General features: G+C 43.7%; 1 protein-coding gene across 1 annotated transcript in view; it reads left to right on the top strand.

Annotated features, from left to right (window-relative positions):
* The window catches only part of IRAK1 (interleukin 1 receptor associated kinase 1), a 188,404-nt gene that overhangs the window by 110,191 nt on the left and 51,657 nt on the right, over positions 1-26,556 (top strand). Inside the window, exons 3-6 of the mRNA XM_082264522.1 lie at positions 15,424-15,588; positions 17,682-17,806; positions 23,038-23,217; positions 26,434-26,498. Of these exons, the coding sequence (XP_082120648.1) occupies positions 15,424-15,588; positions 17,682-17,806; positions 23,038-23,217; positions 26,434-26,498 (535 nt within the window). The remainder of the gene's footprint in view (positions 1-15,423; positions 15,589-17,681; positions 17,807-23,037; positions 23,218-26,433; positions 26,499-26,556) is intronic.

Genomic DNA, 26,556 nt, shown 5'->3' on the forward strand with positions numbered 1-26,556 from the left:
AAATGAAAAGGGCCTTCCCCAAACTGTTGCCATTCACACTTGTCTAAAACCTTTTTCTATGCTGTAGCATTAAAACAGACAATGCAGTAAAAGGCAGGGCCCACTTAATATATTTAGGCTCCCTCCCCTATTATAAATTTCAGAGTAAAAAAAAAATAGAGAATAAATATACTTATTTTTCCCCAGCCTCCTGCCCACAGCCCCCAGGTGAGAGTGACTCTACGATCCTTCCAGCAAAATCCTGGGAAATTATTACGTACCTGGTGGAGCTGTAGAGGGGGCTTCTCTTGCACCTCCTGTCCAACACCCCTGGTACAGTTGACAGGTAGTGTGGGACACAGAGTGGCATGAGGGCCGCTATAGCAGGTAGCACCAGCTGAGTCTTGACATGAAAATCGATGGCTTTGGATCACCAGACGGGCACCAGCTGAGTCTTGACATGAAAATCGATGGCTTTGGATCACCAGACGGGCACCTGGAACTGGAACTCCGTGATGCTGGGTCAGTAGGTAGGAGCGTAGCCGGAACACAAGTCAAGGGGTCATAAACAGCCATGCAATGTGGGTACAGGAACGTGGGACAAGAGCAGGGTCCTGATAGAAGCCGGAGTCGATACAGAGTCAGGCAGCGAGGTACAAGAGCATGAGACAGGAGCAGGGTCAAAAGCACAGGCCGAGGCCACAGTTAGGCAGGTGGGAATCCAGAGGAGAGTCGAGGTCAAGCCGGGTCAAACACAGGTAGGCAAGAAGCAGATCAGGGCACAGGTAAATGGTAAAAAACTGAAAGACCACTCAGCAATGTGTTTCTATCATTGCTCAACTTAAATAGGACATTTGGCACTAGTGCGTGCACATGCGTGCACACACTTTAGCGCATGCGCATATGTACATTTCTTTTTGTGAACACTAGCATGCCCACGCATGTGCGCCAAAGCCTGTTTGATTCCAACTGAACTTCTCTTACTGAAATGCTTAGTATTCTGACCCTAACTTCAGCTTGTATCTCTTAGATGGGTCAATGGGTCAAGGCAGAATGAGTTGCATTTTTGCCTTGTCTTTTATACGGTTTAAAAACCATCTTAGCACATCTACATTTCCTTTGCCTTTTTTCTCTTAAAAAAAAATTTAAAATTTCCAAGACACTCAGACAACAAAACACGGTATAGTAGAAATACAGGGCAGAACTGATAGTTTTTTAAGCTATTGTAATGGAATCTATTAGGAAAATGGACTTGCTTAAATTGAAAGCAGTGCAAAAGAAATGTATATATGGCCAACAAAAGTGCCTCCCACATTTCGAATACACAATTGCTGTGCTGTCAACACCAAATCCTCCTGGTTCAACTCTTCCAACTTCAAAAGCCACAACCCAATCATTGAAGGCTGTGTCTGTTATACATTTCATTTTTGTCTTCTCTGATGCACACTTGTGACAATAACTGCTACTCCTCGGTTTAGTGGTGGATTCACCAAGAGAGTGCAAGTGCATATGCTGCAAATTATGCCCCGAACTGAACAAAGTGTTATTTTATTACAGTAATCATATTTACTATATAAAACACTCCTCTCTGCGGTGGATATAACATACAGTTTATCTGTGTTATTTACAATCTTGGCAAAAAGGTTTGCTCTGTAATAAAAGGAAGGCAGTTTATTTTGGTCATCTCAGAAATCAAGGTAAAAAACTCAGGTCATTGATGCAGTAATAACCTTTTTAAGAATATTGAAATTCTTCTGAGGCCAAAATGGCAGTAATTCCAGGAGCCTAATTCTGAGAAGACTGAAGCAGCCCAAAGATTATGCAAATGCCCATGGTTGCAGGAAAGGAAATCCATTTGATTTCCCTCCCATGGAGCTATTGTGTTCTCCTGGTGGGGGAATAGACAGTGATTACTGCTAGTGGCTAAAGCCGTCAGCAATAATCGCATGCCAAAAATCCAATATGTTGGTTGTACCCAAGTCAATCAATGGATCATCTTGGGTACAATCAGCCTGCCCATAGATGGGTGAAATCTCGGTCAGTGCCTGCGGAGATGCAGTCCATCTATGGCTGGCTTAAGGGCTAGTAGTGGAATTTGTATCCCATGTCTTATCTTAAACAGCTTCAGGAAGGTCTAGGGCCCTAGGCTCTAAGGCAGGCCGTAGATTATGTGATTTTCTTTCCAGCAACAAATTGCAGGAAAGAAAATCTCTTAATTCCTTCATCAACACAGTCAGTGTTAAAGCGGATCTTTACTGCATCTGAGCACCACAAACTAAAAACACAATTTAATTCATTTTTTATGTTTCAATGATTTTTATTGAAAATTTAGAAAATTTTGCAAAATACACATAAAATCAATGCAAAATAACTGTGAGCAGTGGTACATCAGTATCAAACATAAGCCAACACGGCCCTAGGAGGTCAACACAGGAACATGGTAAAGGCCTATAACCTAGGTAACAGAAAACGGGAACCATAAGGTACCAGGAGAGACCATTACTATGGATAGATAGGTCCTGCTAACCCAAATATTTGGCCCCTCTCGATTCAAATCCCATGGCTAATGGTAAGATATTGACCCTGCAGACTCCTGCCCTAGCCTGAAGCCGGGAACAGAAGTAGCAAAGCCGTTATGTGTCGTTACCACTGAAAACCTTGTATAAGCAGTGGTGTAAAGCTGTACAGAGAGAAAAGTGGAAAGAGAGCCTAGAGAAGAAAGGAGGAAAAGAGAAAAGAAGAAGTAGGATCGGACCCGACCCCGCGCCCCGCCCCCAGACCCACACGAATCTCTCAGGCACCCCCCGTGAGATAGTTAATCCACGATTCCCATACCTTGTCAAACCCACGCATTTTGTCTTCCAATTGAGCTGTTAAGCGCTCGTTAACCATGATCCAGTTCAGTTTGTGCCTAAGCTGCTCAAATGGTATAGTAGGAGACTTCCAGGATCTCGCTATCGTTATTTTCGCTGCAGTAAATATGAACATAATGAGCCGGCTCTGCACTCTAGTGGCTGCGTCCACCATCCTGCCCAATAGGGCCTGCTGAGGGGACTTGATCAAATTCACTTGTGTGAGAGTGTAGATGAAATTATACACTCTAATTCAAAAGCGTCTGACCTTAGGGCATTGCCACCAAACATGAAACATTGTGCCTTCTTGGCCACAACCCCTTAATTCATTTTTTATATTCAAAGCCAACTACCCCAACCATTCATTATTTTGGTGAGAAATCTCTTTGAAAAACACCATCTAGCATTTCTGGCAGTGGCCATTTTAAGTAAGGGCAAATGATTCATGTAGCATTTACTTCCTTAGCTCAGATATGCATACAGGAGAGAGTGCTTAGCTGAGAACACCCCTCCTTTTCCCTTCCCCTCCTGAAGACTCCTGGGATGTATGACATCATTTGCCTAGACAGGAAACCAGAAAGTAACTGAAGAAATGTAAAAAAAAAAAAAAAAAGTTGAAAACAAGTAAATATGATCTACTTTTCTATCTCTTTACTAATGTTAGCAGCATGAGGAATAAAAATATTCCGTGTATTCAGCATGAGGAATAAAAATATTAAATTCAATGGGGAAACCACTCCTACGAAGCAGGAACACAGTTATTCCTGCACGCAGTTATGGCCCCTAAAGCAATTAGATCTCACAAAATTGTCTCTCTTTGCATGAGCAACAATGGCAATTCCAGTAGTTCCGATTTTTATTTTTTTTTTTAACAGAAGGTCAGGGATTCAAAGAGATCTGAATCAGTGCACCTTCTCACTGTAATTAAAAACATCCGAACCGTTGGCTTTGCAGTTTTTATCATTCTTATTGCTATCAATAGTTTTTTTTCATCTTCACGTATGTGATCCCAGGGCTTGGAAAACCCACACAGAGAAGCAACATGCTCAGGGTTCCTGGCCTCCAAGCCTTCAAGCATACAATATATTGAATTCCAGATAGTTTTCTGTTTCAATATGTTTATTGTTTTGAAAAGGAGCATAAAAAATTAAGTAAGCATAGAAATTGCCCACACATGGGGCTAAATCATGGTTAATTATAACACATAGCGATTAAAGTATATTCATTTTAATGAAGATAAAGGGATTCTAAAAAATTAGAAGGAATAAGGGAAAGAAAAGAACACAGACAAAAGGGAAGGGGTAGGGGGATGGTTCAGACCCGGAGGCCCGAGGGGATCAATCAAACAAGGCCTGAACAAGGCTGGTTGGAGTGAAGAAGAAGAAGAAGAAATCCATGGTTCCCAAATCTTGAGAAATTTGGCATGTGAATGATTCACAATGCTGGACATTTAATCATGAAGCATCATTGCGGTCAGTAGCATCTTCACCCCCTGGAAGGCAACTCTCTGGGTCTTCCATGTATGGGCAATGGCCTGTTTGGCTGAGATAAAGAGATCTGTGGCAAATTTCTGCTGTGATGCATATAGACCAGGAATTGGACAGTGTAATAAGGCGAGCCTTGCGACCCTACGAATCGTTATGGAAAATGGTAAGTTGTAGTAAGTTGTAAAACCCTAGACCGAAACACCACTAGTGGTTTTCATCACAGAAAAAAACTATATATGATTTCAGTGCAATCAATCCAGCTTCATTTTGTTCTGATACTTTCTGACAATGCCACTGCAGTTATATTAGTCAGTCCCGAAGAACAACAAGATTTTGGTTCTCCTCAAATACATCAAATTCAGATACACCAAATAGAGTCAAACTTGGCATCACTTTTACCAGTTCAGCTGAGGGGATCACTGAATGTGGTTGTAGACTTCCTGAGAAGACATTAGTTGTCCCTGAGGATATTGTCTCAAATTTGTAATTGTTCTACGCTTGAGATTTTTTATTTTCTTCATGTACCTACGGCATTAAAACTAACATCTTGGATACTGAATAGGACATCCTAAGTACTTTCAAATGGGATCTTTGCTACCTAATTATGTTGGCACTTTTTAACAAGGCAGACAATGGCTTTTCTCTAAGTATTTTATAGTCCAGATCTTTTGCTTTTGTCTATCTGCAAAAAACATTCTGCTCCTGCCTAACAACTGTATGATTATTTTCTCAATCAAATCATTCCCACAGTTATTACCTTTTGTATCACTTGACCCTCCCTCCTAGAATGTAAGCTCTAATGAGCAGGGCCCTCTGATTCCTCCTGTGTTGAATTGTATTGTAACTGTACTGTCTGCCCTCACGTTGTAAAGCGCTTCGCAAACTGTTGCCACTATATAAATAATGTATAATAATTTCAGTGCACTATATTTTGCCATATTAATATTTGTATTCTTTGGAACCTTATGGCTGCTCCCTGCAATATTGTTGACAAAAGATGATTAGCTATAAGAACATCTAAATATGTTACTTGTACCCTACAAAAATGGAAATTTCTCTTACGTCCTCTGACAGACGCAGCTCTTCAATGTTTCTTCACCAATGGGTTATGCACCCTCTACAGGAGTAGACTAGGCAGTGAAAGCTTTCACTTGACACGCCTATAGGGGCTGTCCTACACACACAACCCCTGACACACTGTGCTCATAGATCAGTTTCTAGCTGCCTAGTTTAGGAGTAGGACCTAGGTTCCCTGCTGGGACTTCGGTCTCAGTTTTTATTTTCTTTTGAGAAATGTTTTTTTTTTTATCTTTACTCACTATCACTAGCTAGTGTCAGGGGGATCCTCCTGGTGAACTACAAGTGACAGCCAGGCTGAGGTTTCGCACTGGATAATCTAGATCCTTACGGTCTCCCAGCCTGGCCAACGAGCATGACCAGGTTGTGGTCTGCCCAGGCCTCGCCACAACAGAGCCCCGACGGATGGGGACGAGCCTGTGAGCAGATGCTTCGCCGGGACGCATCATCCTGGAACGCCCTGAGTTGCAGCATACCCTTTTCTGGCTGGCAGCACCCCACTCAGGGTGGGAGGTGAGCTGTCTCGGAGCGGAGTCCCAAGGTCCATGGTATGGTGAATGATGCAACGCCCCCTGTGTCCCTGGGACAGATATCTGAGGGGGTGATGTGGGCCCACTCCTGGGGATAACAGGGCTGTGTCCTCTGAAAGACCCCCCTGGCCTGTCAGGACAGGTCCTGCCCTCCCTGCTCCTGCTGGGTGCGCTATAGCGGTGTCTAACGCCTGGGGGGGTTTTGAAGCTGTTACCTTGACCTGGGGTGTCAACTGAAGTGGATTCCAGTGGTGGCCTCATCCCCTGGGCTCCTGAACGCTTGGCGCTGTTTTCGGTCGCCATTTTAGGTGTGGGCATCAGTCTGCATCTGTGTAAGGGCAGCAGCCATTTTCTTGCCTTCCTGAGTGCTTGGCGCCATCTTTTTTTTTTCAGATATTTTATTTATTCAAAATAGTACATACAAATTAATTCCAACTCAGTACATCACTTTCATTACTTATCCATAGCTTTAATAAACTGTATCAACGAAAAAAGAATGTTAAATGGTAGTATATTAACTAAAAAAATAAAAAATGGTAATAGCCACCAAAAAAACCAAAAAAAAAGCTTTAGAGAACAAATCCTGAAAATAATGTTCTGTACATTTGGCTATCACGGATGTCACAATAACCACCTCACCTCCTTCTTAATTTAAAAAAAAAAAAAAGGGGGGGGGGGGGTTAGGGGGGTTGGGGGGAGGGGGAGAAAAGGAAAAAAAAAAGGAAGGGGGGGGGGTTGCCTCCTTGGATTCACCTATAATAATACTATTTATACTGAGGGGCTGATTCCCTGACTTTCCACCTCAGTGGTGGCTGTTGGACTCACAGAGCACAATAAACTCCGCCCTCGCTCTATTAGAACAAACCTGTTCCATGCGGCCCACGTTGTATTATAAAGTTGCTTTTTAAATTGTGCAGAAAGACGTAGTTCTTCCATTTTATTAATGTCTTCAATTTTGCGGTCACTAATCGTTGGTGGAAGAAGTGTCTTCCAGAGTAGGGGTATACATGATTTAGCTATCTTAAGTGTGGGCAGGCCGCGCTGTATGGGCGGCAATCATTTTCCCTGTGCTTCCTATCTAAATTCTATTGGCACCATTTTCCTGTGGTTAGTGCGGGCGGGGCCTCTAGTGCTTGTTTGGTCACTTCCTCCCAGAAGTTTCACTTGCTGAAGACAGATTGCAGAGCAGTTGCTTCTCCAGGTTGCTGGCACAGTAAGGGGTTTTTAATCCTTTGGGCATTGCTCGGACACACTTAGCTCCTGTCAGGACACCTGCAAGCTTAAAGGGGGACTCCAGCTGTAGCGTGGTATAGTGGTGCAGACCGCGATCGCAATTTAAAGGGCCAGTGTACTCAATTTTTTTATAAAGAAAAGGAGAGTTAATAGGTCAGAGGTAAATGTTAGTAGCAACTTCAAGTGTGACCACACCCTAAAAAGTAATATATAAAATAAGTCACGCTGAATGAAAGTGAACAAATCAATGTCCAAAAATCAAAACAAAAATATGAATCAAGTCCCAGTGCAAAAAAGTCCTAGTGAAAACGGATATTCTTCAAATTGATGTGACTAATAAATCCACACTTAAGGATCTGAAAAATTTTAGGTGATGTGCTTACCAGACAAACAATGAATATTTGCAGAAATAAATCATGAAGGAGTGAGCTTGATTGTAGAAGTTACATATGGTGAACTCCCAAGAATAAGGTCATAAAATCATGGAAAAAAAGAAAAAAACGCCATAGCATAATACCATAACGGTAATTATTCCTTAAACACCCTAAATTGCACCATGCAGGAGGTGTATAATCCGTCACCGAATGTGGGGCTGCTTACCAAAAGGAAATAATGTGCAGGCATATAACACTCCCCAAATGAGTGATCACAAAGACAGATGATATTGAAATTGGAGGAAGACCACCACCAATATGAAAGCCGCTTACCAGATTGAAGATGGATATAGGCAGATAGAGAAAAATCCCAAATGTACCAGGTCCACCAACACTGACAATACGGGCCCCTTACCAGACTCAGATAATGATAGCGCAATGTATGGTATCAAACAGGTCCAATCCACCGACATTCACCACCAATAGATAGCTCACATAGCAGGGTCAGGGTTGAAGATGATCTCAAAGGATGAGCCAAAAATCTCAGCAGATGGATATACCAATCCCAAATGTAAAGAAAAACGCCAATAGTGTAAAATCGTAACCATTGGTTTATTTAAATAAAGGAAATACACTTACATTCTGTTAAAAGCAAAAGAGCATGAAAAGCCGCCGGCCGGACGGCAAGGCACATCCGCTCGCTTAGAATGCTTCCAGGGATGACGTCCGCACCCCGTGACCTAACGACGTTTCGTCCTAGAAGACGTTTTCAGAGGTGCGGACGGCGTGCTGACGCCATCTCTTATGCCCCACTCAACCGGATATCCGGTAATGAGCGAGGCTTGTTCCGCCATATTGTTACAGGGAAAAACAATTCAGACCAAAAGACTTATTAGCCTGAAGCTAAGTCACGGTAAAAATTGTAAACATAGTATGCAACGCATAGTAAAAAGGGCATGGGTATCGTAGCACCGCAAACCCTCACAATGAAAACATTTTTTTCTTAATAAAACCCGTTGTTATGAATGGCTCCATTACAGTGGGCTCCATCTAGTGGCCAAATGGGAAACATAATATGCTCTGCTGAACAGCGACTGCGCCACCCATTTCCCCACATAAATGAAGGAACTCAATACAAATCAATGGGTTGAGAATAAAAAGTTAAATGAAAAATATGTGAAACACTCCAACCTGACCTAAAGCAAATTTTGCATATAAATAGGCATTTCGACACTTTAAATACCCAAATGTGTCAAAAATTTAGGTCAAACATTGTAATGGACAATTCCATCATGACAGGCTCCATCTATTGGTCAGAATCGATGAAAGCACAATACATGTAAATGAATGGCACTCAACATACATGGATGCCTAATGCAATGGAATATTGGTACAAAAATAATATAAACAAATAAATGTTAGATCCCACTAAATTCACTGGATAAATTAAATAGAATAAAATACATTATATCTCATTGAGTATTCCAACTAAATCATTTATAGTGAAGTGTAATCAGTGTCTGCCTTAATGGTTCTTATTGGTAACAACTCATGGTCTGTCACAAGAAAAAACAGACAGTAGGGGTAGGCCCGTCACCCTCAAGGAGACTAGACACCCTAAAAAAATAAAAGACAATGATATATGTAGATAATAATCCAACGATGGAAAAGACAAAAAACAAAAAAACTTTCCAAACTTGTTGGTAAGTGAAGAAAAAATTCTCTAAAATACCTCTATGCAGGAAATATGAAGCTGAACTCAAAAATACTAAATTCATTTTTTTAAAGGTCCAAAGCTAGAGGTCAATAAATATAGAGTCAAAGCTAGCACATACAGACCCCGAACACAGGACTAATTAGGCATTGTCTATAAATGCATTCAGTTCAACGTCCACATTTAAACCATATGGCACATATGTTTTTACTCGATAGATCCATGCCATTTCAAGTCTGGAGATGCCCCGCACCCGGGGTTCCCCCCTCCAATGAGGCACAAAGCTATCAATGCCCAAAAAGAGGGTCTAGGATCCTTGTTGTGAGCCTCAGCGTAATGTTTAGAGACTGAATGTTTGGCAACGCCTTTGCGGATATTTGCCACGTGTTCATTCAGTCTCACGTTGAGGGTGGGCGCTTAGTCCTCCCTATATATTGGTATCCACATGGACACTGGAGTAAATAAACCACCCCAGTGGTCGTGCAGGATATAAAGGGTTCTATATTGTGTCTCCTCTTTGTACTCTGAGAGACAAAATCTTGTACCCTTCTTCGTTTATTAGAATTCAGGCTACAGATCTGACATCTATTACATCTGTAATAGCCTGTAAGTTGTTGCAAAAAACTTAATTTGGGGGCAATTTTTTTGCCTTGCTAAAGATGGAGTCCCAAGGTGAAAATTTCCCCTCTGAATTTATTTGTGCATCCGGCCCATCCGGATCACCTTCTCTAGTGTCTCTGTCTGCAGCCATAGAAACTTTGACGTCCAAAGTGAATCTTGTAATGAAACAAGTTGCTTTGGTGGAAGCACTGATTCGGTCAGTAAGGGAGACATCGCATATAAATAATGAGCCCACACATTTAGGAAAAGGGGTTGTCTTCGGCTCCCGCAAAGCCCAGAAATCAGGTCAGGTTTTCCCTTGTCCCAAGGGTTTTCATGATATCGTGAATGAGCAATGGCGGCACATTAAGCACATGCTGGTGGTGCCCACTTTGCAGACTCAGTTTCCAATCACTGGACAGTGTCTCCTAAGGTGGATCACACTGTTTCCTGGTTGAATAAGTCCACTGTAGTACCTGTGGAAGACTCCCCGGTGTCTAAGGACCCGGTGGACAGGCACATGGAATCACTTTCCCGCCACCTGCACTTGGTGGCGGGTTTGCTTCTTAAACCTGTGTTCGCCTCCGTCCTGGTTTCTCAGACGGTTACAGAATGGATCAAGGTGATTAGGAGCAACTTGCAAGCTGAGTCAGTTCCTCCAACTCTAATTGAGCTCACAGATCAAATGCCCTATGCCATGGTGTACCTTTGCAATGCGGGCCTGGACGAGGCTCCCCTGGTTGCCAGGGTGTCTGTGGTGGGGGTCGCAATACGCCGCATGGTGTGACTGAAGAGCTGGTCGGCGGACCAGGCTTCTAAGAAGACAGTGTCCGATCTTCCCTTTTTGGGTGAAAGCCTCTTTGGTGACTCCTTGGATGAGTTGATCAAGGGTCTCACAGGGGGTAAGAGTACTCTTCTCCCCCAATCTGTGAAGGGTAAGGCGCCTCGTGGTAAGCGAGGGCCCTCCTTCAAGGCTCACCGGGGGGCTTTTTCGTGCCACAGGGACGCAGGAAAAAGGAAAACCGTTCAGAGCCTCCGGAGGACACAAGAAGGCTTGCTCGGGTAAGCCCAAGGCCAGCCAGTCCGGTGTGACGAACAAATCCTCCTCTGTATGAAGGGATGCCATCACACGGTTCAGGGTTGGGCGGACGTCTGCGTTGCTTTCTGGAACTCTGGACGTCTCTAATTCAAGACAAATGTGTTCACGAATTGATTTGTATGGGGTACAAGATCGAATTCCGTTCTCGCCCAGCAGACAGGTTCTCTCCTTCAAATCTCCGTCTGTCTCCGGATCGTTAGATCGATCTCAGGGAGGCAGTGCAGGATCTCCTTGCACAGGGCATTATTGTTCCAGGTCCTCAGCAGGACAGGTTTTGTGGTTTTTACTCGAACCTGTTCACGGTGCCCAGGAAGGAGGGCAAGGTGCATCCAATTCTGGACCTCAAATCGCTGAAGCGCTTTGTGCGGGTGCAAAAGTTTCGAATGGAGTCCATTCGGTCGGTGGTGGCGTCTTTGCAACAAGGAGACTTTCTGGCATCCATTGATTTTAAAGGACTCGTATCTGCACATCCCTATTTACGAGGGTCACCTGCGGTATCTCCGTTTCGCGGTGGCGGAGGAGCACTATCCATTTGTGGCATTACCTTTTGGTCTAGCTTCCGCTCCCAGAGTCTTCACCAAGGTTTTGGCCCTGGTGTTGGCTTTGCTCCGCAAAAAGGGGATTGCTGTCCTTTGTTATCTGGACGATCTCCTGTTAAGAGCAAGCTCTTGTGTCGCCCTCTCAGGCGATCTGGCCTTCACAGTTCAGATGCTGCAGGAGTTCGGGTGGACCATCAACTTCCGGAAGTCTGCACTGACCCCGCCTGAGTTATCTGGGCATGATCTTGGACTCCTCTCATGCGAGGGTCTTTCTTCCAGGGAAAAAACTCCAGACCTTGCAGGGCAAGATAGGGTCCTGATGGACGACGATCTCTCCTCCCTGCAGAAGTGTATGAGGGCCCTGGGGCTGATGGTGTCAGCCTTCGAGGCGGTCCCGTTTGCCCAATTTCACAAATGGCCTCTACAAGCGGAGATTCTTGCCAAATGGAACAAGGATCCACAGTCCTTGGACAGGATGATATGTCTAAGCCGTCTCACGAGGTCGGAGCTCTCGTGGTTGCTCCTGTCACCCGCTCTGAGCCAGGGCAGGTTTTTTCTGCCACTGTTGTGGACGGTGATCACCACAGATGCCAGCCTGACGGGGTGGGGTGGGGGGCTGGACACTCCTTGATGCCCAAGGAACATGGTCGAAGGTGGAATCATCTTTACCGATCAGCTCTGGAGCTGTCCTGGAGCTCAGGGCGATCAAACTATGCCTGCTCCATTGGGTGCCTCGGTTGCATGGTCTCCCGGTTCGGGTCCAAACCGACAATGCCACGACTGTGGCTTACATCAATCACCAAGGGGTCACCAAAAGTGCCCGGTTGGCCAAGGAAGTGGCCGAGATTCTGACTTGGGCCGAGGCTCACTTTCCGGCTCTCTATGCAGTTCACTTTCCAGGTGTGTAGAACTGGTAAGAGGATTACCTGAGTCGTCAGGCTCTGAATCAGGGGGAATGGTCCCTGCATCCGGAGGTTTTTTCGCCTCCTGTGTACCCGATGGGGAACTGGAGGTGGACCAGTTTGCGTCTCATCTAAACAGAAAGGTAGATCGGTTTGTGGCCAGGGCTCGAGATCCTCTGGCCAACGCTGCGGATGCATTGGTGGTGCCTTGGCTCCTCCGATACAGCTGCTGTCATAGTTCCTCCGCAGGGTGGCGGTGGAGAAGATGCAGGTGATTCTGGTGGCACCAGACTGGCGTCTCGCCGCTCTTGGTACGCGGACTTGGTAAAGATGGCCGTCGAGCCTCCCTGGTGGCTGCCTCAGAGTGAGGATCTGCTGTCGCAGGGGCCGATCTTCCATCCTGCTTTACGGTTGCTGGCTTTAACGGCTTGGCTGTTGAAGGCCAGTTGTTGAAGACAGAGGTCTCTCTGATGCTGCTATTCCTACCTTGTTGAGGGCTAGGAAGGCTACTTCCAGGAAGATTTATCATTGTACTTGGAAGATTTATATATCCCGGTGTGAGTCGCAAGGGTTGCATCCTCGCTGCTTTTCGGTGGCGAGGGTCTTGGCTTTCCTGCAGAAAGAAGGGGAGCAACATTTGGCTTTAGGCACGATTAAAGGTCAGGTGTCGGCCTTAGCCATTTACTTCCAACGTCCCTTGGCGACTAACTCCTTGATTCGCTCCTTTATTCAAGGGGTGCGTCATTTGGCTCCACCGAAGAGATAACCTTTGCCTCCCTGGGATTTTAATTTGATTTTGTCCGTTCTACAACGACCTCCCTTTTGAGAGTATCAGGGAAATCACTCTGCCTTTGTTGTCTCAGAAAGTTGCTTTTCTTGTGGCTATCCCCTCTGCTCGCAGGGTGTCTTAGTTGGCGGCTCTGTCTTGCCGTTCGCCTTATCTGGTCGTTCATAGGGATAAGGTTGTTCTGCGACCTAACCAATCTTTTCTCCCTAAGGTGGTGTCGGCTTTCCACCTCAATGAAGATATTGTTTTGCCTTCGCTCTGTGCGAAGCCCAAGCATCCTAAGGAATTTGCCTTGCATTCACTGGATGTGGTTCCGGCGATCAGGGTTTACCTGTCAGCCACGGAATCCTTTCGGATGTCTGATTCCCTGTTTTTCCTTCCTGAGGGATCTCGTAAGGCTTCAGCTGCGTCTGCTGCAATCATATCAAAATGGATCAGACAGACTATTGTTCAGGCCTATTCATTGAAGGGTCAGGTTCCGCCCTTCCCCGTGAGGGTGCATTCTACTAGAGAACTGAGTGCCTCTTGGGCTTTTCGCCATCAGGCTTCTGTGGCTCAGGTGTGTAAAGCGGTGACCTGGTCGTCTGTACACACTTTTACAAAATTCTACAAGATTGATTTGTTGGCATCCTCGGATTCTTCCTTTTGGCCGCAAGGTTTTGCAGGCTGCTGTTTGCTGAAGAGATTGATGTTCTCTTTCAGGGGTGAATTTTTGTTTTGGGGTAAGCTCCTGTTGGTGTTGGTTGAGCTTCTGTTGCCCTGTTGGCTACGCTTTTTAGCCTTGTTGATATGTTAACAGTTGTTGGTTGCGTTCTTCCCACCCCTCATGCCTACACTGCTATGGGACGTCCCATTGGTGAAGAAACATTGAAGAGCTGCGTCTGTCAGAGGACGTAAGAGAAAATTGAATTTTTGTAAGAACTTACCGTAAAATTATTTTCTCTGAGTCCTCTGACAGGCGCAGCTCCCGCCCCTCTGTTCTGTGGTTGGTTGTGTTTTCCTTCACTGCTTGCTACGAAACTGATCTATGAGCACAGTGTGTATGTATGTGTGTAGGACAGCCCCTATAGGCGTGCCAAGTGAAAGCTTTCACTGCCTAGTCTACTCCTGTAGAGGGCGCATGACCCTTTGGTGAAGAAACATTGTGTCTGTCAGAGGACTCAGAGAAAATAATTTTACAGTAAGTTCTTACAAAAATTAAATTTTTGTTTGCAATCCTGAAAAAAAAAGCAGTTCACTTCCTAGGCCAGGCACTACTGTCTTATTATTCCATGAAAAAGTTTAGCGCAATCAAAATATAATCAAAAGAAATGCACTGCTGACATGCTTTAATGTGCAAATCCAACTTCAATGGTGGTATTTGATTATAAATGTTTTTTTATTTTTTTGCGACATAAACAAAAAAAAAAAGAAACAATATTTTTGACTTCCTGCTAAAACAAAACATATCCAATAAAAATTCTTCATAAATTTAGGAAAAAATTTATTCTGCTACATTTTTTTGGTAAAAAAAATCCCAATAAGCGTTTATTGATTGGTTTCTGCAAACTTTCTAGCGTTTACAAACTATGGGGTATATACTGAATTTTTTATACTAGTAATGGCTGTGATCAGCAACTTATAGTGGGATTACGATATTCGGGCAGATAATCAGACACTACCTGACACTTTTCGGGAACTGGTGACACTAATACAGTGATCAGTGCTAAAAACATGCACTGTCACTGTACTAATGACACTGGCTGGGAAGGGGTTAACATCTAGGATGATCAAAAGGTTAACCGTGTGCCTAGCCAGTGTTTGTGTTTACTATGTGTGCTGCTTTTACTAGGGGAAGAGATAGATTTTACTTCCTGCTTTGCAAAAAACACAGAATCCATCTCTTCCCCCTGTTAGAATGGAACTCTGCCTTGTTTACATAGGCAAAGCTCCTCTGAGTCTCTCCCCGAGGATCAGCGGGTACCAGAGGACATTGATTGCCCATCACCCACAGATCTGCTTCTGCTGTGAATAATCACAACAGAAATGTCGCACATGCACCCCCTGCAGGTAGAAGTGCAGGATCACATATATATATATATATATATATATATATATTTATGGGATCCTGCGCACAGCTGCCGCCTTGTAGCAGTAAAACTGCTATAGGGCGGTCAGCAAGTACCGCCTGACTGAACAAAGATTTGCTCCCAGCAAGGTCATGAGTGCAAAATGGTTGCATACTGTTAACAATGTAATCTCTCTCTACAGGGAGGTCAGACTACCAATCTCATTTGCCACCTGCTCCGAAGACTTCTCCACCCAAAACACCTACCCCTCCACCCCCCTACAGTCAGTCTTGTACAGAAGAGAATCGGCTGCAGAAGAGGGAGCGGTCCCCAAGCCTTTCATATGCTGAAACTGTGCATTCCTCAGGTACTTAAGCTTTATAGTTTTCATATTTACAAGTGTGAAAATTGAAAGACCCATAAAATTGTTGGAAAAAGTTTGGGGATTTCTGCATGCATAAAAAAGTCATAATAAATGTCAATGTTATTTAGAACACACCTTATAGAGTTTCACAGTTCTATATCTATCCAAAGCAAACTGTTTGAAATATTAAAGTAATTAAAGAGAAAAGTAGACCGGCTTCTAAGGCACAGATGTCAAACACAAGGCCCGCGGGCCGAATGTGGCCCCCCAGGCCATTTCATGTGGCCCTTGCACCTTTCCTGCAGTTGCGGCACCCCCCTTGTCTCAGTAGTCAGCAGCAGAGAGGACAGAACTCCTTTGCCAGATCCTGTGCTGCTGCAGAAAGGCTTGTCTTTGCCCACCCCACTTCTCAGCAGTCTGCAGCAGAGAGAAGGGCTGAACTCCTACAGATCCTCACGCCCCCCCCCCCCCCCCGGACCGGCTCCTGAACCTCTGATCTATGCCTTCTCCGAGTGAGTGGCATTCCTCCTTCCCCTCCTGTGCCCGCACTGAGCTCCGACAAGCTGACAGGCTGAGAGCGCTGGCAGGGGGCAGTGCGGTTGAAGCTGGGGCTTGAGGGGGCTTGATAAACGTGTTTACCAGCCCCCTCCCTGTGGTACAGTGGACATAGGCAGCAATTGCTACTGATGGCTTCTATGTCTACTGACAACTGATCATTGTAAACCGAGAGTTTACTATGTGTCAGACTGTCAGTTTATGAATGAATGAGGAGTCTCTATACAGACTCCTTATTTCATTCATGTAAAGTGCTGCAGAGAAAGGGACTATCTTCAGTCCCTTTCTCTGTCTCAAGAGATATGGGGGTCTGTTTAGACCTCTGATATCTCACCAAACAGCCCCCCCCCCCCAAAAAAAAAAAATACAAAATAAAAAGGATTAAAAATATAACTGTAAAAAAAAAAACATAGTAAGGCCCAGTGGCGGCTGGTGCAAAACTTTTTTTTTTTCGGGGGGGGTGGCGGCAGCAAACAACCCCCCCCAGGCCTGCCTGCACTTGGCCTATCCACAGTGACGGTCCCCCCCTGCACTCACCCCTCCATGACTTCCCATTGGCTGGGACGAGAAGCAGGAAGACAATAGCGAATATTAATTCGCTATTGTCACAAGTGGGTGGGTTCAGGGCGCAGTGTTGCGCCTCAAACCCAACCTTTTTCAAGCCAATTAGAGCCTCAGGCTCTAATCATGTGGCTTGAAAAAAAAAAAACGCCAGCGCCCTGCAGTAGGGCAGCACCCCTAATGGACCGGCTGCTCCTGGTAAGTCTAGGGGAAATCGTTTTGGAGGGTGAGGGGTATTTGTGCCAGGAAGAGAAATTTCTGGGGGAGAGGGGGATTTGTGCTAGGATGGGGGTTTGGGGGCAACGGGTGTCAACGGACGTGTGTTTTTTGTCACCTGCCGACATCCAATCCTATCTGCTAAAAACAGATAGGGATCAGAGCAGATGGCTGTCGGGTGTAAATGGACAGGCGATCCCTGTACATCTGACTACCCATAGAAGACAGCAGGCCGTGCCTGTGTCCGCTCTGCATATGCTGAGCAGACACAGGGCAGCCACCCGCCTTCTCAGCAGGGATCAGAAGACAGATTTCCCACTGAGCAGGCAGCAGACTCCTGGCAGAGTCCGCCCTATGTGAAAGGGGCCTTAGGTTTGTGTGTTTGTAATATTTAATTTGGATAGGTGGCAGAGGAGGAGTACATTTTAGAAATTAATTTGGTATATTCTGTAGAAAATATTAAGTTGTCTGTGATTTTTGCGCTCAGGAGCTAGGTCATTTAACAAACATCGGGAAACCACAGAAGGGAATCTAAAGTGATTTGGTTTTCCCCTTTAGCCATGTAAGCCCAACAATAAACTAATTTTTTAAACATAGGGCATAGAATGGAATTCTGCATGTTACGTGAAATAAGCAGAAAAACTTTCAAATGTGAATGGGGATGCAGACATTCATATAATATATTTAGCTGTTCTGTGCAATGCTTTTAGCAATTCTGTATAGGAAACACAAGAGTGCATATATATTTGTTTGTTTTTATCTAGGACTCCCACTACCTTTTCCTGGACCCCCTCCACCACATCTGATAAGTGGCAGTGTGTGTCCGCCTCGTGCCCCAGGTTCAGACAGCAGCAGCAGCACTAGCAGTAATACCCATTCCTCTATACAAGTAAGTCTACACCATCTAACTGTGCAATCAGGCTTTATGCATGAATGATAGAATGTTTTTTTTTTTCCGTCAGCCATTGAGAGATACAGGAATAGTAGGGGGGGGGGGCACTGGCAGAACAAATAAAGAAGAAGCCAGCCCTCTATATAAAGCCTGCCTCCAAACATCATGCCTCAGTTTTTTGCTGATGTCCTAAGAGGTTGTATGCCTTTTCCTCAGCTCTGAAAAAGAAAACTCTACTAAGAAAACACATATAAAAAGTTATTCTTCTGGTACTTGACCCCCCACCCGCTTTAAAGCTATATATCCGTCGGCTTCAGACCGCTGCTGGCGTTGCCATAGAGATTGTGGCACTTTGCTCCATATATACCGGCAATGTCCACTTTTGCAACCCTATTGGAGGTTGTTATAGGATCTCCTTTAACAATTGTTTGATGTAAACTTTCCCTTCTGTCCCAAAATGTTATACTTGGGCTCCTCCCTAATAGATTGCCTAGGCTTGCTAAGAAGTTAACACGTCATATTCTAACAGCCGCCAGATGCCTTGTGGGCCCTCCAATGAAAGAGGCAAACACCACCAATGTCCCTTGAGCTATACACCAAGATTAAGGATGTGGAGATTATGGAGCCCCTTATGTCCATCCTCACTGACTCAGTGGAGCGGCATAAAGCGGTCTGTGAGCCTTGGCATTAGTGAGAAGAATCCTCGAGAAGCTCTAAAACTCCCAAATGACCACGGTACCACTACCAGCATACTCTACTCCCCAAGAATGATGAGCCTGGGACCTTCCTCCTTTTGTTCTTTCTTTTCCCCTTTCCTTTTTATGTGCTTATTCCTGGAAGCTATTTAAGGGCATTGAGCAGCACATTGCACTCCTTCCCTAGGCCCTGTTAGGCCTTAAGCGTCCCCATTTGGGATTGGGTCCAATTGCTAATGTTTATAAAGCGAAGACTGTTTCATATGTACTTTTGGTCAAATACTGTAAATGCTATTTGAAGATGTCTTGCTGACGCAACTCTTGCACTACCTTCAGACCTCTGCTTTTAATGTGTGTTGGTCTGTTGTGGACCTTATATGATGTCCTTTATTCTTTCTTTTTTCACTTTGCTTTGAAATCCTGTCTGTTTTTTTCCTATTCTTAAAATCAACATTATTGATACTTCATGGATGATTTTTCTCTTCAATCAAGACTTCCAACAACTTCTTGAGCTTGTCTATATACAGCAGCTATGTGGATCAGCTGATCCTTGGCACTGCCTTGGAAACTTTCCCCGGATATCCATTGAAGATCACAGGGCCTGCCTGTAATGTGACGGTGGGGCACTGGGCTCTGCTTGTGGCTCTCCCCACATATCTAAAGTAGTAGTTTACTAATTGTAGAGCACTTTAAAAGTCCAAGACTGTGTCACCGCCTCTGGTGTGAAGTTGTGAACCAGGCCCTAAAGACTTGCTTGTGAATATGTTTCAAGGCAAGGGTTTCCAGTATGCGTATAATGGGCACTGGACTCTGTATTATTGTGCACTCCAACCAACCAATCAATCTACCCTAATTACCAGAGATTGCTTTACCCCAGACTTCAGTCCCTGTTGAATTTGTCAAACAGAAGTTGAATTGGATAATGGTTAATGGGAAACTGACTGTTATACTCCAGAACACCCAGAAAAAAATGTGGTATCCATAAATACAATATTCCTTGGGAGACTCCTGAGTCCTGGGATATGTGATCCCTACTTTCCTTTCCAGTTCTTACCCTCTCTAACACTATCATTACCCTCCCCCTACTCCCTTTCTCTTCATTCCACCAATTTGTGACAATTGGGGGTTGTTTGGCTCATGTTTAGCACTTGCCAGTGAGTTTAGTCCATGCCAAATATTCTTTTTCAGGGCTTTTTCTGCCCACATTTATTTAAAGCGGAAGGAATTTCACAAACAAACCGCTTCCCACGCAGGCGGTTTCCTTCATCAATACAGAAAAGAACAATGTTCAGCCTCCTGGCTCTCTTTGCAGCTCTACTGCTAAGGCCTCATGTCTTGGTCCTCCAGACCATCTAACACGCATCTCAGTGCTCATGCACAGACACTGTACCTATGTCAGCTCTGTGTCTTTCCTGCAGATCTCTAGTGCTCTGTCTGTCTGTCTGTCTCTCTCTCAGGCCTCTGTCCTGTCCTGGACAGCATGGTGCAGACATGCACCTACCTCTGCTCCCTTGCAACACACACTGAGTACCGGGAGGGTGAATTCCTGAACTCTAATCCTGACTCTACTAAGACCCCAGCACACGCCTCTAGCATCAGTGTGCCTGTTCTCTACAAAACCTGGCCTAGACTGTCTTTTAACTCCCCATGACAGGGTACCGTACTGTCTAGGGTATCTTCACTTACCTCACAATTCGATTTGATTACGATTATTAAGGCAACGATTCAATATGATTTGATTCTGCGATGCATCACGATTACTGCCCAATGCCCATGCCCAGCCCACTGCCCAATGGTTTTCAAAACTTTATAAAAAAAAAAATAAGCAGTCACAAATTAAAGAATCATTTTTATTTTCATTTGCTTTTAAAGGACACTTCCCTGGACCCTGGCTGCTGACTCTCACTAATTATTAATTTGTGATACATATATTATTAGTTCGGACTTGCATACCTGCTGTGTGTGGGTTGTTGTGCACTGCATTGCATACCACACTGAGGAGGACAGTGCTCTGCTCTCTGGGCTCCAGTGGCAGGTTGGCGTGGCGGCTGGGTCTGGGACGACCATGGTGAGGCGGCGATGGCTGGCTGCGATGGGGACGCTTGCGGCTCCAGCTCCTGGCTGGCTGCAACACTCTGGGATTCTGTGTGGAGTGTGGACTGGCTTGGCTGGCTGCAAGGCCGCAGGTTGGACGCCGATACCACGCAGGGGATGTTCTTCTTACCGCTGCGCCTCGGGTCAAAGAGGGAAGAGGAGCCTTTTTATTAAGCTCCCGCACTAATCCACCAATCAGCTGTTTTTTTTTTACGTTTTTTCTCCCAGGCGCGGGAGAGCGTGGCGCGGCTTGAATGACGTCATTTCCTAATCGATGTTGTCGTCCCCCCCCCCCCCCCCCGAATCAATGCAGAATCGCGAAGGGTCGCATCGCAATGAATCGATTTCGCCAATTATATTCTGCAGGCCTAGTACTGTCACATATTCTTCCCCCTTTTCCTTCTTTAATCCTACTCGTTTGCTTATCTAGCCACACTCGTTGGAGTCAATCAAATCTTATCAGTGACTTGAACTCAGGTTATGTTGCCTAGGATCCCGGACAGACCAGTAAAAACAAAGAAGTATATTAGGCAGATGAAATGCTGATGTGCTAAATTTGCTGTGATTGTGCAGGAAGCCTGGTCTCGGCTTCTGTGAGCACTTGTTACCTGCAGTGCTAAGGCTCCATTCACACCTGAGCGTATCGATTTTTACTGGTGATTTTTGGGCTTTTTTTTTTTTTTTTTTAAGCTTTTTGGCAGCTTTTTACAAGCTTTTTTAAAGCGTTTTTAGAAGTGTATTACAAGAGTTTTACAGTTTCGGGCATTTTTGTTTAGCCAATAGAAAGCACTAGGGGGAGGAGAGAGAGAGGAAATTAGAGGTGGAGAGCTGCTATTTGTTTTTTCTGTTCAAGTCGGGCATTTCTGTTAGGTGTAAGGGGCCAAAAATGCGTGTAATCTGCCAAAAAGAAGCTCATGTACTTTTCTGAGCTTCAGGCATTTTGCTTCAGGCGACCGAATGCTCAGATGTGAACAGGGGCCATTGAAATTAATGGAATTTTGCTTTTTGGGTGTTTTGGAGCTTCAGAGCTGAGCTCAGGTGTGAACGGGGCCTAAGTGCTCCATTACAGGGTACCATGTTCGCTTGTTTATAAATGACTTGCTATAATATATGCAACTATTATCTTTTTCTAAACATAAAATTAATAGATTTAAATATAAACTTAAACTTAGAGCAAATACATTTATGTACTTATTCACACTAAGGTCATATACTTATCTAGGTGACAATGACATCTTCCTCCCTTTAGTGAGTCCCTGGGGAATGCGGAGTATCCCACATCTTGCTAAGAAGACCATCTTGCATGGTGTTGCAGCTTCTTTTTTGCGATAATTGGAGTGCCCAGTACTCCCTAGCATTTTGTGGGCAGGATAGTGACATTACCCCCTGCACGAAACTCCTGAAGTGTTCTGCTATGGACTTTTGTTGGGATGCTGAGGTTTGCGTTTTAGCACATCCCAGGATTTTGGAGGTCCTTAGGCATTGAAATTCAAGATATGTGCATGCTGCCATAGGTGTACGCAGCCTATTGCATTAGGGCGTGCACCTTAAATCTCTAAAACCTGTGTGTGTCTATGTATAAGGCCCCATCTTCCTAGAGTAACTGCCTGTCTCCTGGAATCTCCTCCATGCTCTTGAGCCAGTGCTGGTAGACACAGCAAACCTGGCAATGGCATGTATTGATGTGCCATCCTGGAGGAGTTGGACTGCCTGTGCAACCTCTATAGGGTCCAGGTATCGCCTCATGCTACCAGTAGTGACACTGACCCTAGCCAAATGCAAAACTAGTGAAAAAGAGTCATAAAAGATGAGCTCTGTCAAAAGGGAAGTGCTTACGCACTTCTCTATCCATGTCTGTGGCCTTATTTATTTACTGTATTTTATTTCAGGTACTTATATAGCGCTGTCAATTTACGCAGCGCTTTACATATACATTGCACATTCACATCAGTCCCTGCCCTCAAGGAGCTTACAATCTAAGGTCCCTAACTCACATTCATACATACATAGGGTCAATTTTATACAGGATCCAATTAACCTACCAGCATGTCTTTGGAGTGTGGGAGGAAACCGGAGAACCCAGAGGAAACCCACGCAGGCACAGGGAGAACATGCAAACTCCAGGCAGGTAGTGTCGTGGTTGGGATTTGAACCAGCGACCCACTTGCTGCTAGGTGAAAGTGCTAACCACTACACCACTGTGCCGGCCTTCATATATAAAACCATTCCTGTTTGGAGGTTGTCACATTGTTGCCCATCTAGTGCACCTGTTATTAATTTCATTAACATCAAAGCAGCTGAAACTGATTAACCACCCCTTCTGCTACTTAACTGATATCCCAGGAGTTTAAATACCTTGATGCTCCACTCTGATTAAAAAGTGTTCCTTTAATTTTTTTGAGCAGTGTATTAAGAACAGTCATGTTATCTCTTCTCCAGGAATCCATCCCCTCCATTAAGATAGTAGAACCACCCAGGAATTTGAAGTGGAATTTTCAAGAGGTGGTGGACGGTACAAGGAACTTCTCCCAGTCTTTGCTGATCGGAGAGGGCGGCTTTGGCTGTGTGTATAAAGCAACCATCCGGAACACCGAATATGCAGTCAAGAGACTGAAGCAGGTATGCTGTACCTTCAGCCATACAATAGCTACTTTGTGTGTGTTTTTTTTTTATAATGCTGTAGACTTTGAATTTTGCTTTAATTGCAAGTCAATGCTTTATGAAAAGTTTTTTTCTTTTTTTTTTTTTTTTTTTTGGTCCTTAAAAAAAAGTTTTTTTTAATTATTTTTTTTTAACCCATAAATGCTGGAACATAACGGGCATATTTGTTTGAGCATTGGAAAAAGGCACTTTCATTAATTTTTGCTCAGCAATACATAAGTAGCAGTGGTTTCAATACTACTCCATTCTATCCAAAATGTAATAAACAACTTTAAATATACCTTGTGCACTTATTAGGCTGGGTCAGGTTCACTTTTTATGTGTTTATAGTGTGTGTGATTTCTTTTTTCTTCCCATGTATTGCTTGGTGTGTGTTAAAGAATATTTGTCATGAGAGAAAACCGGAGGCTGCCATTCTAAAAATTCCCTGGCTGCAATGTTGATGCTTTGTTCTCAATGCTTTGGGGTTGATTTACTAAAAGGAAATGCTCTGCACTTTGCAAATGCAGTTGCACTCTGCAAGCGCATTCAGTAAATGAAGGGGCTCTGCTGACTTCCATCATCCAATCATTGAAATCAAAAATGCTGTTTTTTTTTTTTTTTTTTTATTTCCTTGCATGTGATTGGCTATTCTTTGCAGAGTGAAGCTTCGCCTCATTTACTAAGCTCGGGTGAAAATGCCCTTGCAGAGTTCACAGTCTATTTGCCTTTAGTAAACCAACCAGTGACTTTAAATTAAAATTAGAATTAAAATTAGAATTAAAGAATTCTGACTTTTCTCTGACTTTCATTTGCTGTGCGATTGTTACTTTCCCCTTTCCATTTTTTTTTTTTTTTTTTTTTTTTTTTTTTACATGCATGCTAAAATGCAGAATTTTTTTATTTGAAAATTTACTGAAAAGTCCCTTTAAACTGTATACATTTTAATAATTAAAAATTGTATTCTCAACATTTTTTTTGCACAATATTTGTTTACTAAATCTATATTATCAGTAAATGTTCAGTAATTTTTTTTTTTCTGCACAGAAACATGATATGATCATCACATTTTTCATTATGTGGTTGTAAAGGTAAAAGGATTTTTACCTTAACTCCTTCGGCCTAAGAGGCCTAAGAGTAAGACAAATCTCAATGCCTACGCACGATTTTGAAACTTTCACACGTGTTAGTTAAACTGTACAGATCATCACAACTACTTTGTGCATCCAGGTGGATTATACCGCATGTTTTTCAGGACAAATTTGGGCTTTCATTGAGGTAGTAAATGGTAATGGATATCTCCTGATTTTTTTTTTTTTAATCATCAAAGGAAAACTGACCCAAAATAGTAAAAAAAAGTATATATTTTTTAATTTTCTGTATATTTCTTGCTACTACTATAACCTTCCACCAAAGAACAACCCAAAATAAATTCTCCTGTTCCTGACGATCACAGCGATACCACATATGCGTATAGGTTGACGTTTGTACCCTTATTACAGCCCAAAATCAATGGTGCCATTTTGCTTTTTTTTTTTATCCTACCTAAAACACACTGACACTGATATTTAAAAAAAAAAAATCCTGTTAAAAAAAATACTGACCCTGACCAAATATGCAGCCCCTTGAAAAAAAAGCCCAGTCCAGTGGGGCCGCATATTTGCATACTGTAAGCATAAAGGTGTTAATGCGTTATCTGCATCTATCTTTTAATAGTTATGAAACCAAAAAAAAAAACTCTAATAAACAAATTTTGTAATCGGGTAATTGATTTACAATTTATCTGTTTGAGACAAACCTACATAATGTCACTAAAAGAAGTATTCCACCTCTAGTGTGTGTATGAGGATACCTATTGTGTCATGTAAAAAATATGTGTTCCTTACTGCATGTACTGTATATGATTGTAAGCTCCATGAGCAGGGCCCTCCTATTCTTCTGTATTGAACTGTATTGTAATCGTACTGTCCCCCTCTACATTGTATTGTAAAGCACCATGTAAACTGCTGGTGCTATATAAATCCTGTATATTAATAATAATATGCATGTGAGGGGGTTTTATATTTTTGTTATTATAATCATCATTATTTTTTTTTTTTTTACAAGCTTCCAGTGTAGTAGTAAAAACCAGTGACAAGTACTCTTAAGGCTCCGTTTCCACTATCGCGGCTACGAAGTCGTGCTACTTCTAGCGCGACTTCGTAGTGAAAGTTGTTTTTGGCTTTCAGTGCGACTTGTCCCTCATTATAGAAGGAAGTCGCACTGAAGTCGGCCCAAAAGTAGTGCACAAACTACTTTTGAAGTCGCCGCAACTCAAGTCGCGGCAGTGAAAACGGGCCAAATTGAAATTAATGGCTTTTGACTTGCTGTGCGACTTGACATGTGTCAAGTCGCACAACAAGTCACAATAGTGGAAACGAAGCCTTATGGAGACCACTTCTGATGCATTCCCTGCCTAAAACTAACAGATGTATAATAAATGGTCCTCAGCTGGCTGCTATCACTGAGATACTGAGCTTGTGAACCTGGAAGTGCTCAGAAGTGTGGGCTTCTGGATTTGCATCTCACAGCAGGAGATCATTGAATGGGAACTCCCCAGCCTGCTGACACTCTGCATTCCCAGTCACCCTGCAGTTGTACTGGGCTCACAGGGAATCCCAGGGACCACAATGTGAGGGAGGAGGTGGTGGCTTTACTGCTTTTCCAGTGTGTTTTAGTGATTTGGTGGCTCTACAACTACCCAGATCACTTCTACTAAATAATAGAAAACCAACACCTACGGTATATTTTATAGCAAGATCATGGCTGCTATTGCTGCTTTAATAATCTAGATTTGTGGCACAATGGCTAAGTAATTAGCACTTCCTCCTGGTAGCAGTAGGGTCGTCGTTTGGAATCCCAACCCCGACAGTACCTGCCTGTTCTCCCTGTGCCTGCATGGGCTTCCTCCTTGTATTCTAGTTTCCTCCCACTCTCCAAAGACATGCAGGTAGGTTAATTGGCTCCGGTCTAAATTGGCCCTAGAATGTGTATATATGAACGTGAGTTAGGGACCTTTGATTGGAAGCTCCTTGAGGGTAGAGACTGATGTGAATGTGCTATATATATGTAAAGCACTGCGTAACTTGACAGCTCTATGGAATTACTTCTCATGAATAATTTTTAAATAAAATGGTTGTCTTTATCCACTTTTAGGATTCCGAATTAGAATGGAGCACAGTGAAGAAGAGTTTCCTTACAGAGATAGAGAAACTGACATGGTAAGAATGTTTTGTAGAATGCAGCTACAGCATTCTAGATTTTTTTTCTTATGTCATG

This window comes from Pelophylax lessonae (genome assembly GCF_965119305.1).
Source record: "Pelophylax lessonae genome assembly, chromosome: 7".
NCBI lineage: Eukaryota > Metazoa > Chordata > Amphibia > Anura > Ranidae > Pelophylax > Pelophylax lessonae.